Source organism: Phodopus roborovskii, unplaced genomic scaffold, assembly GCF_943737965.1.
Source record: "Phodopus roborovskii unplaced genomic scaffold, PHOROB, whole genome shotgun sequence".
Lineage (NCBI taxonomy): Eukaryota > Metazoa > Chordata > Mammalia > Rodentia > Cricetidae > Phodopus > Phodopus roborovskii.
In genome coordinates, this window is record NW_026126482.1 from 13,505,735 (window position 1) to 13,522,836 (window position 17,102).

At 40.4% G+C, this 17,102-nt stretch overlaps 1 protein-coding gene across 3 annotated transcripts in view; it reads left to right on the forward strand.

Moving 5' to 3' along the window:
• The window catches only part of Ptpdc1 (protein tyrosine phosphatase domain containing 1), a 49,040-nt gene that overhangs the window by 16,951 nt on the left and 14,987 nt on the right, over positions 1 to 17,102 (forward strand). For 2 of the 3 annotated variants that reach the window (XM_051194320.1, XM_051194321.1), the window contains one exon: positions 16,578 to 16,749. In XM_051194320.1, coding sequence (XP_051050277.1) covers positions 16,578 to 16,749 — 172 coding nt within the window. Of the gene's footprint in view, positions 1 to 15,613; positions 16,155 to 16,577; positions 16,750 to 17,102 lie in introns of those variants that run through there. The other variant, XM_051194319.1, reaches the window with a different exon arrangement.

Consider the following 17,102-nt stretch of genomic DNA (forward strand, 5'->3'; position numbering starts at 1 on the left):
GCAACTGTTGCCTTTCATGTAGGAAAGTAAAGGAGGAAGCTCTGACTGCAACACAGGAGAGTAAAGGAGGCTCTGACTGCAACTGTTGCATGCAGCGCTTGCTGAGAACAATCAGCTCTCAGTTCATTGTGTTTTACTGGAATCTGTCCACTCTAGGAGGGACCTCTCTCACATCAAGAGAAACAGTGTTTCCTACATGGCTGAATCCCAAAGCCTTGTAGATCCTTCATCTGTCTGCTGTGTCTGGCTTTAGAGGAACTAGTACTGGTAACTACCATTTGTGGACACTTTTAATTTTAAATTCCTTCGTTTTAGAGAGAAGCGCTAAAAACCAAATGCAGCGGTAGTGTCTATCTCATGCTTTCCTTGTGGAATATTTCCCCTCAGTATCATCCCAGGCAACAAATGTAAGAGTCATGCAAGCCTCCTTCCTTCTTCCCTTTATCAGGGTTATTTTCTAGTGGATTTTTTTTTCTAGAGGGGTTTTATTAGCTTTGAGATAGGTTAAACTCATTACACAGGAGAGAACTAGGGATCTACTTGAGAGGCTGATTTTTTTTAACCTCTCAAAAATTTTAATTGAATAATTTATTACTATTTTTCTCTCATAAGTACAGCTAGTTTTTAATTTGGAAAAAGGGTAGAAAATTTACTTACTAATTTTTAAAAATTGTATTTCATTAAAGGTAGTCAGTTATATTTTACTGTATTTTATGGTGGAGAATAGTTTTTTGTTTTGTGTTGTTCTGTTTTTTTTTGAGACAGGGTTTCACTGTATAGCTTTGGAGCCTGTCTTGGAACTAGCTCTGTAGACCAGGCTGGCCTGGAACTCACAGAAAGCTGCCTGCCTCTGCCTCCCGAGTGCTGGGACTAAAGGCGTGCACCACCAACGCCCAGTGGGTGGTGAATAGTTTTTTGAATGTAGGCTAATGAATCATAGGAAAATTTAATGTCCAGGTACATAAATAAAATACTTAACTTTTAGAGGACAAAGTTAGAAGGTTCATCAGAAACTGGCTTTATAATGATACAAACCTAGATTTAAATCTTAGTTCTACCACTACCACTTAGAAATAATAATCTGAACAATACCACTTTCATTAGGGAGAATTTCAGACCTTCACAAAAGTACAAAGAATAAAGTAAAGGTCTTTGCATGGCCATGTGTGGGCCATCCCCTCAAGTACACAGTTACCAGCTAACAATTCCTGTCACTCATTTCCTCTGCTCACTTTCCGTGTACTTACAGTAGGTGTCACTTATTCAGGAAATGTCTACCTCATTGCCATAATGAAAATACTAACTCATAGCATCATCAGCTATCTAAATAGTGTTCAGATTTCTCACTGCCTCATAGCTAGGTCCTATAAATATATATCATTTATATCAGGATCCAAAGGTGCCAAGATGTTGTCACTTTTTGTTATGCATGTAAAATCTGTGTCACTTTTGTTAATGTATATTAAGTCTGTTTTAATCTTGAATTTCACTTATATCACTTCTTATTAATAGTTTATTGGCTAAAGAAATTGGAGTTTTGGCTTTATAGAGTTTGCCACAATCTTGCCTATTATGTCTATTAGATATTTCTTATTTTTATGAATATAGAAGCAAATCAGGATGACTCTTTAGTTGCCTGGAATATTACATGAGTGGTACAATGTTCCTCCGTTAGAGTTCCATCCTCTTCCTCCTTGTGATGCTTTGAGGAAAAAAAGGATATGAGACTTAGAAGTGGGATGAAAAACATACACAAAGAGGCTGAGGAGATGGCTCTGTTGATAGAGCGCTTACTGTGCAAGCATGAGGACCTGCATTCAATCTCCAGCTCCCAACTAAAAAAAGAAAGACAAAAGAAAAAGCCTGATGTAGTGATTTACAGTTGTAGCTCCACCAGAGAGGAAGAGACAGAGGGATGCTGGGGGCTTGCTGGATGGCCTAGCCTAAGCCCAGCTTAGTCTGAATGGTGAGCTTCAGGCCTGTGTGAGACCCTGCTCAAAGAGGTGGATGATGCTCCTAAGAATGATGCTTGAGGTTGTCCTCCAGCCTGTATTACATATCCACAGACAGACACACAACATGTGCACATGCACACACATGCACACATAGTCTTCTGTTCACCTACAGATCCCATGCAAGTGTTTCCTATAATATCCTGTAGTACAAATAATAAAAACCCAGAGACATATTATGATTCAAGCTGAAGATCAGAAAAGCAAGGCTGCCAACCACTACAGAGTTCTTACCTCTACTAAGGCTGGGGCAATCCTATCCTCAGCCAACGTGGCTGGAGCCTGAATGCTGAATGAGACCCTGAGTTCCTGTCTTACATTCCTCTCTAGTGTTAAGATTAAAGGTGTGCACCACAGCCCAGCTTCTGTGGCTAACTAGTGTGATTGCTGGGATTTAAGGTGTGTACCACCACTGCCTGGCCTCTATGACTGTGGCTAGTTTTGCATTCTGATCTTCAAGGAAGCTTTATTAGGTCATAAGCAATATGTCACTATAATATCCTTTAATAGCAAAATGGTCTTCATTTTTTCCTTTCCTCCTCCTCCTCTCCCTCTTCCTCCTCCTTCTTTTTCTTCTTCTTCCTTTTTTCTTTTGGAGACAAAAGTCTTGCCATATAGCCCTGGCTGATCTCAAACTCCCTGCTTCTCAAGCTGGCCTTGAAGATCCTCCTGCCTCCTCCTCTCAAGTGATTGATTACAGGCATTTCACCATAATGTCCTGGCCTTGGAATGATTTTTAAATTTCTTTCAAGGACCTTAGACATTTTCTTAGGACCTTAGTTTATTTACTGTCATGGCTGAGTTATTATTTAGCATGTGTCTGGGTCTGGATTTTCTGCTCTCTACAATGGTACCTCTGAGGTTATGCAATTTTGTTAGAAGCCTCACAGAAGTGGCCCTCAGGTGACGACCCAAGATGTCACTTTGCTCTCTCACTGGGAATGTTAAGTTTGATCATATCAGTAAGCTCATAGCTGCCAAGATTTACCCATTATAAATTTATTCTTTCCCTACCCATAGTTAATATTTCATAAAAAGATGCTTTGAAGCTGTGTAGCATGCTGTTCATGTCACCTTTGACTCAGAGTGTTTTAGCACCCATTGATGTTTTTTCCTGAGTCGTTACTGTGATAGATACCTGTGTTTGTTAAGTGGCATTCTATTATAAGGAACAATTTCCTCATTGTTTGCTCAGTTATTTCAGTGTGGATTCATATTTTGTTCAGTGGAATCTGGTCTTCCCTTTTGTCTTGATGTTTCAGTGTTTCTATATTCCACCATTCAGAGCCTTTTTGCTGTGTCTCCTCCATCCCGGACACAGAAAGATCTTTTAGCTCATTGTCTTCCAATCCTGCCCTAGCTTTGAAAGTGGTTGTTTCTCCATTTTAGTGAGGGGTAGCCCTTTTTAAAACCTAAATCTTGGGTGGGAGAGATGGCTCAGCAATAAGAGCACTTGCTGTTCTTCCAAAGGAAGTGAATTGAGTTCCCAGCAGTCACATCAATAGACACATAATGACCTGTAACTCCAGCTCAAAGGGATCTGATGCCCTGTTATCGCCTTTTTGGCACCTGCATTTACACACACACACACACACACACACACACACACACACACACACACACACACTTAAAACAAAATAAATCCCTCCCATCCAAAAAAATCTAAATATGCCCATTGCAGTTGCCATGTTGAGGTTCCCAAGCTACCTCAGGCGAAGCTAAGGAATATACACAATATATATATTGTGTGTGTATAGCCGTTTTATATCTTATATTTAATGCTATGCCTTCTCTGTGTCTGTACCTCTCTCTCTCTCTCTCTCTCCCCTCCCTCCCTCCCTCTGTGTGTGTGTGTGTGTGTGTGTGTATTAATTATATATTGAAAACTTCAATTTGGCATTGTTGATGTCATGTCCAATCCAATATTATGCTGTCATTCTAGTTTTTACCCATTTTTATAATTATTCACTTCTTCGAGAATGAGAAACCTGCTCGTATCTCCAGTGTGCTTATGTATTTACTCAGACCTTCTTTTCTCTTTCTGTCTCCTAGCTCTGCCCACACCACCCATCTCAGCTGATTCTCCTACACAGGACTATAACCACTCAGGAAACAATCTTCCCTACCAAACTCTGCTGGATAACTCTTGTTTAGGTCTACCTAATGAATTTTCTCTTTGACGATATTTTTCTAAACTAATTGCATAGCTGTACAGATAAAATAATGCAGAGAAATCCCATTTACCATTTACCTAGTTTCCATTAATAGTAACATCACAGCATCACTAGTCAGGATCCTGGCAGCTCTACCTGCAAGATAATGCCTCTGTGTACTCCCAAGGCTCTGGCAACAGCTTATTTTCCTGTTCCTGTAACAGTTACATAAGTGAAGGCTACGTACAGTATGTATGTAATCTTTTAGGATGGGCTTTTTTTGTTTGTTTGTGTTTGTTTGTTTTTCATTTGGCACAGTTCCCTTGAGTTTCGTTCAGGTCATGTATATAACAGTAGTGTATTCCTTTTTATTTCTGAAACATGCCACAGTGCTTGTTCATTGACTTACAGGGAGGTGCCTGGGATTTTTCAGTTTGGGGCTATTATGAACAAAGATGCTCTGAATATACATGTGTAAGTTTTATGTGAAGATGAGTCTCTATTAGTAGGAAATAAATGCTTGAAGAGTTTTCCTTTTAGGTCATCTGGTAGTTACATTTTAATTTTATATACAAGTAGTAAACTGTTTTTCAAAATGGTTGTATCATTTTATTTTCTTAAAAATTATGTGTGTGTGCATGTGTGTGACTGTGTGTGTGTGTGTGTGTGTGTGTGTGTGTGTGTGTGCAGGTGCACAGAGAGGCCACAGGAGGAAGCCTTGTGTCCTGATCTGTCACTCCACATTATTCCCTGAGGTGTGCTGTCATACTGAAACTGGAGCTAGGCTGATGAGGAGCAAGCTTCCTTTCTCTGCCCTCCAACCCCATCACACTGCCCCTACACCAGATCTTTTAGGTTCTGTGGATTTGAACTCAGGTCTTCATGTTTGCACAGCAAGTGCTCTTAACCACTGAGCCACCTCCCCAGACCCCATTTTCCTTTTTTTTTAAATAAATTATTATTTCATTTATGCATGCAATGTATGTTGATCATATTTTCCATTTCTCCCTCTGATTCCGCCCAATCAAGAGTGTTTGCATTTTAACTTATTTTATAATTATTTGTCGTTGCTGTGTGTGTGTATCATGCACACGTGTGGAGAAGATGAGAGGACAGAGTGCTGACATGGGTTCTCCCCTGCTGTTCTGTGGGTGTCAGGCATGGCAGTGGCTGCCTTCACTCTCTGAGCGTCTTGAGCCCCATCTTACTTTCTTTTCGGCAAAGGTCTCTGTTTCTTCTCCTCTTTGGGTGTTGTCGTTATTTAGCTGTTGGAGATGGAGACTGACATTTCTTTGTGGCATTTTGTTTTTATGGTGCTGGGGAACAAATGTAGGCTCTTGTGCATGCTTTGTGAGCACTCTGCCACTCAACAGTAGCTCCAGTCCCTCGTTTGTATTTCTCTATTGCAGATTGCATTTAGCTTTGACCTAGTAAAGAACTGAGGGAAACTAATCCCTCATATTATTGTTATTATTATCATTTATGTATTTCTCTGTCATGCGTATATTCTCCTTTGCTTTAGTCTGTAATGTCTTGTACCCACTTTCTAATTCAATTGCTAGGTTAAAAGGAAACAACGTAAGGGGGGGAGAGTTCTTTTTAATTGATGGTTTCAGCCCACGATTGCTTGGTCCCAGCACTTGGAAAGAACATGGCATGGTGGGAATGAGTGGCAGAGGAGAGCTTTTTTTTTTTTTTTTTTTTCCTTACTGCATCAGAAAGCAGAGGAGGGAAAAGCAGAATAGAACCCTGTGTTACAGAGGCACACCCCAAGGACCTACTCCCTCCAGCTAAGCCAGCCTCCCAGCGATTCCACAACCTGGCAAGATACAGCCCCTGCTGCAGACCAAGGGGCTCAAACATGGCACATAAACTTGGCCTGACACCGTGCTTGTCGTGGGCTCGTTTTCTGTGACAACAGCTCGTATTCCTCATGAGGTTCAGTTTTCCTTCTCTGAATTGGTCTTGAGTTAAGAAGTCTTAAGAACTGGTCTGTCGCACTGTCCTGGCTTGTGTGTATGTCGTGTCTCTCTTCTGGCTCACTGATCCGTCTGTCTAACCCCAAGCAGTGCCACCCTGTGGTCACTCTAGAGCAACTCTTGCCACTCAGTTTCCCTTTTTTAGTATCATTGTAGCTGTGACCTGTGACTTCCCCAGTAAATTTTAAATAAGCGTGTATATGTCAACAACAACAAAAAACTGCTGGAGTTTGTTAAGAATTAAAGGAAATTTCCATCTTTACTATATTGACTCAATCCATAATCGTAATGACTCTCCAGTTATTTAGTCTTGATTTTCATCAGAACTTTAACTATTTCAATATATAGATCCATATATATTTTAAAAGTTTATGCTTGGCGATTTTATTTGGAGTGTTTGTGACTGATATTGTGCTTTTAGTTAGCATTTTCTCATATTATTTTATCTGCAGAAATGCAGTTAATGCTTGTGTGTTGTCCTCTATCATATAATCTTCCTTGATTGAACACACTGAGTCTGAGAAGTTTTGAGACCCCTGTGGTTTCCTGTACAAATTCTGATGTTGTCTGGAGATAAGGATAATTGAATTCTTCCTTCCCAATCTGTACACTTGTACATGTTTTTGTGTTTGTCACTGTAGTCTAGAACTCCTAAGCACAAAAGCAGTAGGAGAGAAAACAGATACCCTGATCTCTTACTGCTCTTAGGGGAGAGCATGTGATCTTCTGCCCTTCCCTGTGATGTTAGTAGGACATTTTGTGTAAATGTTTTAAGTAAGTCTCCTTTCTAGCTTGGTAGGGTTTTGTTTTTCTGTAGTGTTTCTTAAAATCAGGAATAGGTGTTGGATTCTGCCAAGTATTATTTATGTATTAACTGATAGAACCATGTAATTTTTCTTCGGAAGCTTGCTGATATAATTATATTGGAGATGTTGTGTAAGTACATGTGGTGGCTGGAAGTCACCCCTGTGTGTGTTTCCTTAGTTGTCATTTATTTTGGATATTGTTTGTTTGCTTGCTTGCTTGCTTTTGAGACAGGGCCTCTGGCTTGAAGCTTGTCCAGTAGACTAGGCTGCCTGTCTCTACTTCCTCTACTCTGGGATTACAGCTACAATGCCTAGATTTTTATGTGGGTACTGGGGAATCAACTCAAGTTCTCATGCTTGCACAGCAAGCACTTCCTTGACTGAATTCGCTCCATGGCCCTATATTGACTTTTGGTTGTCTAAACAGCCTTAGACACTTGGAATAAGTCCCATTTAGTGGTGGTGGATAATGCTAGTGTGAGGTATTGCTGGATTTGGTTTGCTAATATTTTACTGAAGATTTTTTTTGCCTAGGTACAAAAGAGGTATTAGAATATAGTTTTTCTTTTTTTTAAAAAATATCTTTTTTGTACTGTCTTTGTATCAGAAAAACTCCAGCTTTATAAAAGAGGATTGGTAAATATCCCCCTATCCATTGTCCTAGAAGGTATTTTGTATAAGATTGTTACTGTCTTCTCCAAATGTTTGGTAGCATTCTTCAGTAGTCATGTAAGCCTAGAGATTTCTTTTACAAGACCTTCTTATTTATGACCCAGGTTTCTTTATTTCTACAGGACTATCCGGGTTTTCTCATGTTAAGTCTTGGTAGTTTGCGGTCTTTAAGAAGTTGTATGTTTCTTCTAAGTTGTCAAATTTATGATCATAAAGTTGTTCTTACTAGTTTCATATCACCCTTTCAGGTATATCCAGCCTGTGACTCAGGGGCTAAATATGGCCAAGAATATCTAAGAATGTGGCCTAATACAACATTGTAAACTAAGTTTTCTTTTGTGTGTGTGTGTGTGTTGTTGTGGTTGTTTGTAACTTGATCGCACTGTTCTGGGTGGGAACTGTGAGTTTTGTATATAACACATCACACTGTCAGAAGATTGGACACAAGTGAATGAGTACAGATTCAAGTGATAGCTCATCGCTTGTGTCTTTTTTTGTGGGTTGTGTCAGCTTTTCCAGAAGCTTATCAGTTATATCAATTAATTTTTCCATAAAGCCAGTAGAAAGCTGCCACTGTTTTCCTGTTTTAAAGGTTTTATTTCCCTTCTGCCCTTATTCTTACCCTTCCAATGCTTGCTCTGTTATTTCTTTCCTTATACCTTCCTTGTGACTGTGGTAGGAGCTTGGATTAATTTGATATCTTTAATTTGAGTGCTATATATTTCCTCTATTACTGTCCCATGTAATTCTGTATGTTCCATTTTCATTTTATTCAGTTCTGTTATGTAATTTCCTTTGAGACTTTCTCTTTATCCCACAAATTAATTTATACCATTGATATGTAATTTCTAAGTCTTTAGAGTTTTTTCCTGTTGTCTTTTTGTTAGTGATTTCTAGTTCAATTCTTTTTTTTTTTTTGTTCAAAGAACATTCTAAGCTTCCAGTTCTTTTAAAAATTAATGCCAAGCCATGTTATAATTATAGTCCTTATTGAATAAATTCAATGTTACATATCTACTGATCATTTCTTCTCATTCATGTTGTGATTTTCTTAATTCTTGGTGTGACAAATGATTTGTGACAGATTTTTGAACCCTATATTTTGTTTGTTCTTATCAGCAGTCTCCCTGTGGGTATTTAGCTGCAGCTTCATGTGAGATTTGTCTGCTCAGCCTCCTACCAGCATTTGAGTAGAAGTGGAGCAGTGCCTTGCATGGTCAGGTTGCCTTTGAATCGTGTAAGATTGCCTCCTGGAGAGATGAAATAATGATCAGGCACCACTACCATCCAGGGTAGATGGGCGATGACTCATGCTTTGTTGCAGGTGTGGTTGAACCTCATTTCCCTGCTGTGCCTGTGAGTCACTTTCCCACCTCCACCACCTAGAGCTGGGGGGGGGGGCTCAGCTCCCCGCTGGATCCTGCTAACAGCAGGGGATAGGAAAGGGAATGTGTGGACCTTCTCATTGATAGAAAGTTAAGGTACAGGAGCCTCAGGTTCCCTGGGCTCCATTGACCCTGGAGGCAGCAGTGTGGACAGCCAGCTTCTTGCTTCATTGTTTAGTGTGGTTTCTACCAGAGAATGTGTAGGTCTGTCTCCATACTAGGCCTCACCAAGACCAAAGTTTGGGCAAAGTAGAGTACTCACTAGGTATAATTTGCACTGCTTTCTTTAGTCTTTAGTCTCCTTGATGCTGGGTCAGGATGGAGGCTTGCCTAAGGAACTGATGTGGGAAGGGATGACAAGCTTAGTATTGACTAGTTGTGCATCAAGCTCTCATTAGGACTCGTTGCTGCAAAGTGAGTGAAGACCCCAAAGGACCACTTGCCAGGAGAATTACACCATTGTCCACTTGTACTTGATGAGGATGGGAAAATATCTGTACCCAGCCTACCACTTCAACCCTAACAGGTAACTCAAAGTGCCACATCCTTCTTTTAAACAGGATGCAGAGAGCTAGCTGTCTGATGAATCCTCTGTGCCACTCTGATAGATTTCTTCTTGCTTGCCCTTCTGATACACCTGATTGGGTCTAGTCCACCTCCTTTTCTGTAGGGTTGGGATGTTGGAGGATGAACAGCTTCCTATTTGTCCCCACTGAAACAGGAGTAAAAGAGACTATATTAGTTGTCACCACCACCACAACCACCGTTCTCCTCCTCCTCAGCAACCACTAGTCAACTTTCTGTTTCTACACATTTCCTTTCCCCAAACATTCTGTTTTAAACAGAATCATACAATATATGGTCTAGTGATTTACTAATCTTACTTAGCTTGATGATTTCTAAGTTCATTTATGCTTCATGTATCAGTACTTATACTCTCCAGTTGTGTAGATAATACCATATTTTAACTGTATGAGTTGATGAATGTTTGAGTTATTACATATTTTGGCTGCTGTAAGTGCTGATTGTACAGAGCTATTTGTAGACTGTCTTCACTTACTTGGAGTTATAACCAGGAGTCGAATGCTGGTTCATACAGTCACTTTATTTACTTATGTAGTGAGCTGCCAGACTGTTTTCCAAAGAGGCTTCTTGTCTGTCTATTATCATAGGCACTTGGAGTTTATCTGGCTGTCCAATTATATCCATCCTGGAAGGTGTGAAGAGATTTTTTTAAATAAACATTTTGTTGATGACTGGTAGGTAATGTTGTATATCTTTTCATCTATTTATTGATCATTTCTATATCCCATTTGGGAGAAATTCCCATTCAGATTAATTGCTATTAAAAACTAACCTCTATAATTTAACTGTTTCTTCTTTCATATAGGATCTTATTACTAGCTTGGGTAACTTGCTTCCAACACAAAGAGCTTCTAGGACCTTCTAAATTGGCTTGTCACACAACAAATTCTGTTTCTGTTCATCAGAGATTGCTTGTGTTTCTACTTAAGTTAGGGAAGGTGATCTTGTAAGATTTTGTTTGTTTTTGAGACAAGGTTTCTTTGTATTGCTTTGGAGTCTATCCAGGAACTAACTCTGTAGACCAGGCTGGCCTTGAACTCACAGAGAGCCACCTGCCTCTGCCTCCTGAGTGCTGGGATTAAAGGCATGCACCACCACTTTTCTTAATTCCTTATTCTCTCTGTTCTTCCATGAATATAATTTCTGTCATCAAGTTCTCTTATTTCTGGGTTTATGTCTGCTGTTGAGTTCCACAGTAAACATATTTTGCTATTTCTGTATTTCTGTGCTTCTGAATTTTGATTTGCTTATTTTAATACTTGTCTATGTTTGAGTTTCATGGCTTTCCTGAGCTAGGACGTCTCTACAGTTGAAGTAGAGCAGGACAGTTTGGGCCTGCTTGCAGCTAGGCAGAATCAAGCTTAAGAGTAATAACAAGTAAAATGAGGTATTTTATACAAAGTGCAAAATTATACATTATCTTGGTAAGCACAGTGAAAGCAAAAAGCTGACTAGGTGGTACCAACTGAGTGCTTGGCCTTTTCCAGTTGTTCCAATAGGCTATTCAAATCCCAAGCATCCAGTGCCAGGCCTGGTCATTTTCTTGTGTCTAGGGTTTCAGCAAGGGTTATTTCCTGTTCAGTCAAACCCATATGAGGTCCAGGGGAAACAGCGATCCACTTGCTTACATTCTTTTTTATATGTATAATTTATTTCTTTTAAATTTTATTTTACATTTCAACCAGTTCTCCCTCCCCTACCTCCTCCCCAGCCCATCCCCAGTCCACTGCTCCTCATGGGTAAGTGCTCTCATGAGGAGTCAATAAAGTCTGACACAATAGGTTGGGCAGGGCCAAGTCCCTCTCCCATGCACTAAGGCTGAGCATGGCATACCATGGGCTCCAACAAGCTAGCTCATATACCAGGTTTGTATCATGGTCCCACTGGCAAGGTCCCCTCTGATAGTCCAAGCTTCACAGCTATCTCCCTAAAAAGAGGGCCTAGTTTGTTCCCATGAAGGCTCTACAGCTGTCAATCCAGAGTTCATGAGCTTGGTCCATGAGCTTGGTTCAGCTGTCTCTGTAGATTTCTCCATCATGATCTTGACCTCCCTTGCTCATGTATTCCCTTTTCCCTCTCTTCGACTGGATTCCCAGAGCTAGGCCTGGTCCTTGGTTGTGGGTCTCTGCATCTGGTCCTGTCAATTACTGGATGAAGACTCTATGATGATAGTTGGGGTAGTCACCAATCTGATCACAGGGAAGCCCACTTATATTGTTAGGTACACACATGAGCACATCCATGTTTGGCCGTGCTGTTGACTTTCCAGTTCTTTACTCCTTTCTGTGATAGGCTTACTTCCTACAAAGCAACTGCTGTTCAGCTGTTAGTTCAGAATATTTGCTGATGCTGGATCAGATCTGTATCTCAATAAGCATTAATTCTAGTTTCTCCTCAACAACAACAACAACAAAAAAAAAACTTTCCTTGAACTTGAAATGTTTTCAAATAATGTGAAGACATAATTCATATTCCTACTACATGTGATTATTTGCAGACCTCTCACTGTAATTCTGGGGTCCTTCTCTTCACAGCTAAATCTGTATAAAACCCTGCTGACTGTTGCAGCCATCTCTGTCACTTGTTCAGTCTCATGTCAGCTCTGTCATCTGCCTCTGGTGTCCACTAAAACTGTTTTGGCTGAGGTTTCTGGTGACCCATTTAAAGTAGACTCTGCAACTATCTTATTTACCAAGCAGTACAGAACACAGACTCTTGAGTTTTAATTGTTTGATATCTTTTAGAGGATTTGTTTTCATTTTGAAGCAATCTGAAGCTTGTGGGGAAAGTTAGAAGTACAACACAGAGATGTTTTTCTTGAACTATTTGGGTGTGAGTTGCAGACACGATTCTCTATCGGTCTCACAAAGACCTGCTTCATACTCCCCACATCAGCAAATTAGACTGAACCATCATGGCCTTTCTTCTGTTTCTCAATGTCACTCCAGCTTTGCAGATTGCCCTACGAGTGTTGCTGACAGTCAAAGGGCCAAGTTCTGGGTCCTGATTCTTCCACGTGCTACACAGTAGGACATGCTCCTTAACTTTGATGACCTCAGTATTTCTGACGAAGACAGGCAAGTCATGTTGTTACCGAATTCTCTCAATTTGGCTATCCTATTTCATTAGGATTACAGCCAAGAAACCGTACTACTTATTGCTATAAAAGTTGAATTTAGCTGGTCGTTGGTGGTGCATGCCTTTAATTCTAGCACTCAGGAGGCAGAGGCAAGCAGATATCTTTAAGTTCCAGGCCAACCTGTCTACAGAGCAAGTTCCAGGACAGGTTCCAAAACAATACAGCGAAACCCTGTCTTGGAAAAAATGAACTCATAAACCAATATCTGCTTGTTGTGTGTATTTGTTTCTATCCTATTATTTCCCACAAGGACTTCTTGATTGTCAGAGTTGAAGAATGCTTGTTCATATATGGATAACCATACCTACCATGTATCAACACTTGTGCTTATATTTGTGTGGGTGTATATACATATGTATACACACACACACCTACACACACACACATATAAAATCCTGGTTCTATCCATTTCGACCCAGGCTCACAGGACCCCTGAATCCTGAGTGAAGTTGTTGAACATGTTTCCTCTTTCTGCTTATTTATACTTGGTTTTTAAACATGTTAAGACTCAACTAAATAAAACTTTGCACTTTGAACATTAATTTAACTCATGAGTTATATCTCCCCCAAAAGTTTACTAAAGCAAAAATGTCAGAATAAAGGTATTGGTCTTCAAAATTTTAGTATCTTATTTTTAAAATAAAAACTGTTGATATTATTCTAAATGTCTCTAATCTCTAAGGGATTAGAGAAATTATTGTGGTGTATTAGCTAAATCATAGTCGTTGTGCTTTATTAAATACAAATTTAAGACTGAAGCAAAAGGAAGATGTATCTTATTATGATTGGAGAAAGCAAGAAAAATGTATGTGCACTGAAGGTATAAATACAAGAAAGGCTGGGTGTGGTGGTCTGTACCCTAATTCCAGTACAAGTACACAGGAGACAAAGACAGAGGAATCCCTATGGGTTATAGTCCAGCCTGTTCTACATAGTAAGTTCTAGGCCAGCAAGGACCATACACAGTCTCTAAGTAAGTAAATAAATAAACCAGGAAAACCCATAAATACATGAGCGTATTGGAGAAGGAAACCAAACTAGTATGTTGGATGGAAACTAAAGGTTGGGTGCAGTTGTAAAGCTCTCTGTGATGTAAATAAAATTTACTTTCTTACTTAAAATTCTTTGCATGTTTGGGTATTTTGCCTGCATGTATGACTTTGCACTACATGGCTGCCTGGTCCCATGGAGGGCGGGGCTACATGTGCCTGTCCAATCCATGTTTGCAGCAGGCTACACTTTCGTAGGCTCGACACAGGGTTATGCGAACATGTCCAGTCAGCTCAGTTGCGTACTGTTTTTATGTTGGAAGTTAGCCCTGTTCTAAGATTTTACAGCAGAAATTATTTTTGAGGTGGTACTTGAACCATTCCTTCTTTAGTTTAGTCTGACTAACCCCCCGCATGCTCCTCATCAAAATACTTTGGATTTTTAGTACAATAGGGGACAGAGCCACTTTTGAGTTCCCTCTGTAGACATCCTTCAGTGCATCCTTCTGTTTTCTGGAATCACTCACTGACTGGCACCTCCTCCCTGTTGCCTTAAATATTTGAGTCTGCCACCTGTGCAGGATGCTATGGGAACCAGCTGAGAGCTCTGCTGGCCACTGCACTGGTGCCACAGCAGCCCTCCCCTTGCCACCCCCCCCCCCACACACACAACTACTGTGTTTATCAGGCCGCAGTGGGCTTCCCGCATTTGCCCCCTTCACACTCTGCCTGTGCTGCCCACTCAGACGTCTTCTCAGAATCTGTCACCAGAGTAGCAAACACATAGCACTTAGGGCCGCCTGCCTTCAGGTCACTCCTTGCTCTCTGGCAGTATCTTCTATTTTTCTTCTCATATAAACCCTGTGGAGCTGCCCTGTTTCATTTTAAGGACCAAGTGGGCCTTGCCTAGACTATTTCTCAGGTCACACTTTTAGGCAGAGTAGCTGCTTGTTAAATTGCTCTGTGTGTGTGTGTGTGTGTGTGTGTGTGTGTGTGTGTGTGTGTGTGTGTGTGTAGGTGGGGGGAACCTTTTCCATTTCTGTATGATACTACAGATAAAGTAGCAATTGGAACGTCAAATTAGACTTCTGTGTCTCCGTCTTATTTCACAGAAGTACATGATGCCAGGGATGTGAGGGTGGCAATTTAACAGCATAGATCAGAGCTTGGTATGTAGCAGTAGTTAGGTTTCCATCCTCACGCCACTGAAATACCATTTGTGCAGAGAGTGCAGGAGAAAAGGCATGGGCACGGCCTGACATTAGCGAGGGAGGAGGCGGACAATAAGTGCTTTGCAGTTGTTGAGTTTCTGTTTTCTTTATATCCTTTATTCTCAAACTGCCACCTCCCCCTCATCCAGTTCCTTTAAAAATGTGATACTTTAGAGAATTTTATTCAAATGCCTCCGCTGAGACTTAGAAGCTGTTTTTCTCCCATAGCAACGGAAGGCAGAGAATTACAGTTCTGAACTTTGGAAAGGCATGGCTGCTCTTAGTTACTCTCGCTAAGTTCTTTCTAGCAGCGTATAACCAAGAATCGGGTTTTCATTTCAGAAAGTAAAAATATGAAAATGTCTTCCTCGCTCTAAAATGTCTTTATTTTTTCCATTCAAGTGTTTCTTTAGTAGTCCAATCAAGCAAATGTAGGGAAAATCAGTTTTGAAAATTGAATGATCCTTTAATAATGCTGTAGGGTCTGGCATATACTGCTACATTACAATAAACTTATTTTTTTCCTGTCCTGTTTCAAAGAAAAGTAGAATTTTCTTTTAAAATACCTGGAGACCAGGTGTGAAAAGCATAAGAAAATTTCAACTTTTAATGTGTGTACAAGGCAGTGTTTTGTCATTAAAAAAAAAAAAAAAGCATTTAAAAACTCATTACAGTATTTAGGAGTCAGATCTTTTAAGTGTATGTGAGAAACAAAATAATCTAGATGTAAGAACAAACTACTTTAAATGCATATTATTCTTCCCTGTATTTGAACAATTTGTCCAAAACACAATCCATTCATGTAGGATTTTTGCCTGTTCACATCTAAGTGGGAATCAGTAGTTTCTTTGTTGGTCACTATGGAAACAAGTCAGCCTATCCTGAAAAGCTCTTAGATCATACAGAGCGATGCCAGTGTCTCAGTGTAGCTCCTCACTGAGCAAGCCAGAGCTGGCTTCTGCCTGCCTCCAACTCTTGCGTGCCTGGAGCCAGTGTCATGCAGGTGCAGGACCCATCCCGGAGGCCTTCGGCTGTGCACCTCCTCAGTGCCTTTCTGCAGGGCCGCAGGCACTCCACCTCTGACCCAGTCCTGAGGCTGCAGCAAGCCCGCCGTGGCTCTGGCTCTGCCACCAAGCTGCTGTCCTCATCGTCTCTCCAGGTGATGGTGGCTGTGTCTTCTGTCAACCGTACAGAGGGGAATTCAACTTTTCCCGAGAGAAAAAGTAAAAACTCTTTCTTATAATCTGCTACCCTTTGTTTGTATCTAAGTGTAAGGAGTGGGAATTAGGCTGTAGTTTTGTCTGTACTTTTAGAATGCTGACAGTTAATTCTATTTATGCTTTTTACTCTGCTAATGCTAAGACTGAGTGGATATGCAAGAGGAGATAAAATGCTAGAATAATTTGTGGTGTTTTTGTTGTTGTTAAAAGTATAGCTCTGGACAAAATTCACCCCCTTGAAAAAGATGAGTGCTCTCATTTTCTTCTCATTACCACTATGATATGTAGAAATGATTGCATGTGAAAGCCTTTTTAATATTAGATGAAGGGATGTACACTGACTCACATCTACAATCCTGAGGTAAAATGAAACTGTTCCCCATGTTACCCTTCTATCTTGAACCTTACTTTCCTTGTATATTCTAGAAAATTCCGAACGCCCAACACCAAAGTACACAAAGGTGGGAGAACGTTTACGGCATGTCATCCCTGGACACATGGCATGTTCCATGGCATGTGGTGGGAGAGCATGTAAGTATGAGAACCCAGCCCGCTGGAGTGAGCAAGAGCAAGCCATTAAGGGAGTTTACTCATCCTGGTAAGTATGGCTCTGGGTCTCGCACAGTCCTGCAGAAAGAAGGAAGCAGGAATGCTTGTGAGCCAACAGGCAGGCAATATGAAGGGGCCCTTGCAACCACCCCTGGGTTTGCAAAGTAGAAATAATTATGCTCAAAGCCTTTGCATTCAGTGAAATGATATGCATGGAGTACCTTAAGTTAATGAGTAATTAATTAGATAGTTTTTAAATTCCAGAAATTGATGAAAATAGTAAAAATGTTCAGCTGTACATTTGAGAAAATTACATGGTCTTCGGATTTGTGCCATTCAACATTCACATCATTTGTCTGTTATGAAATACACTCTAGTATTCCGTGACAGAAGGGGCACAGA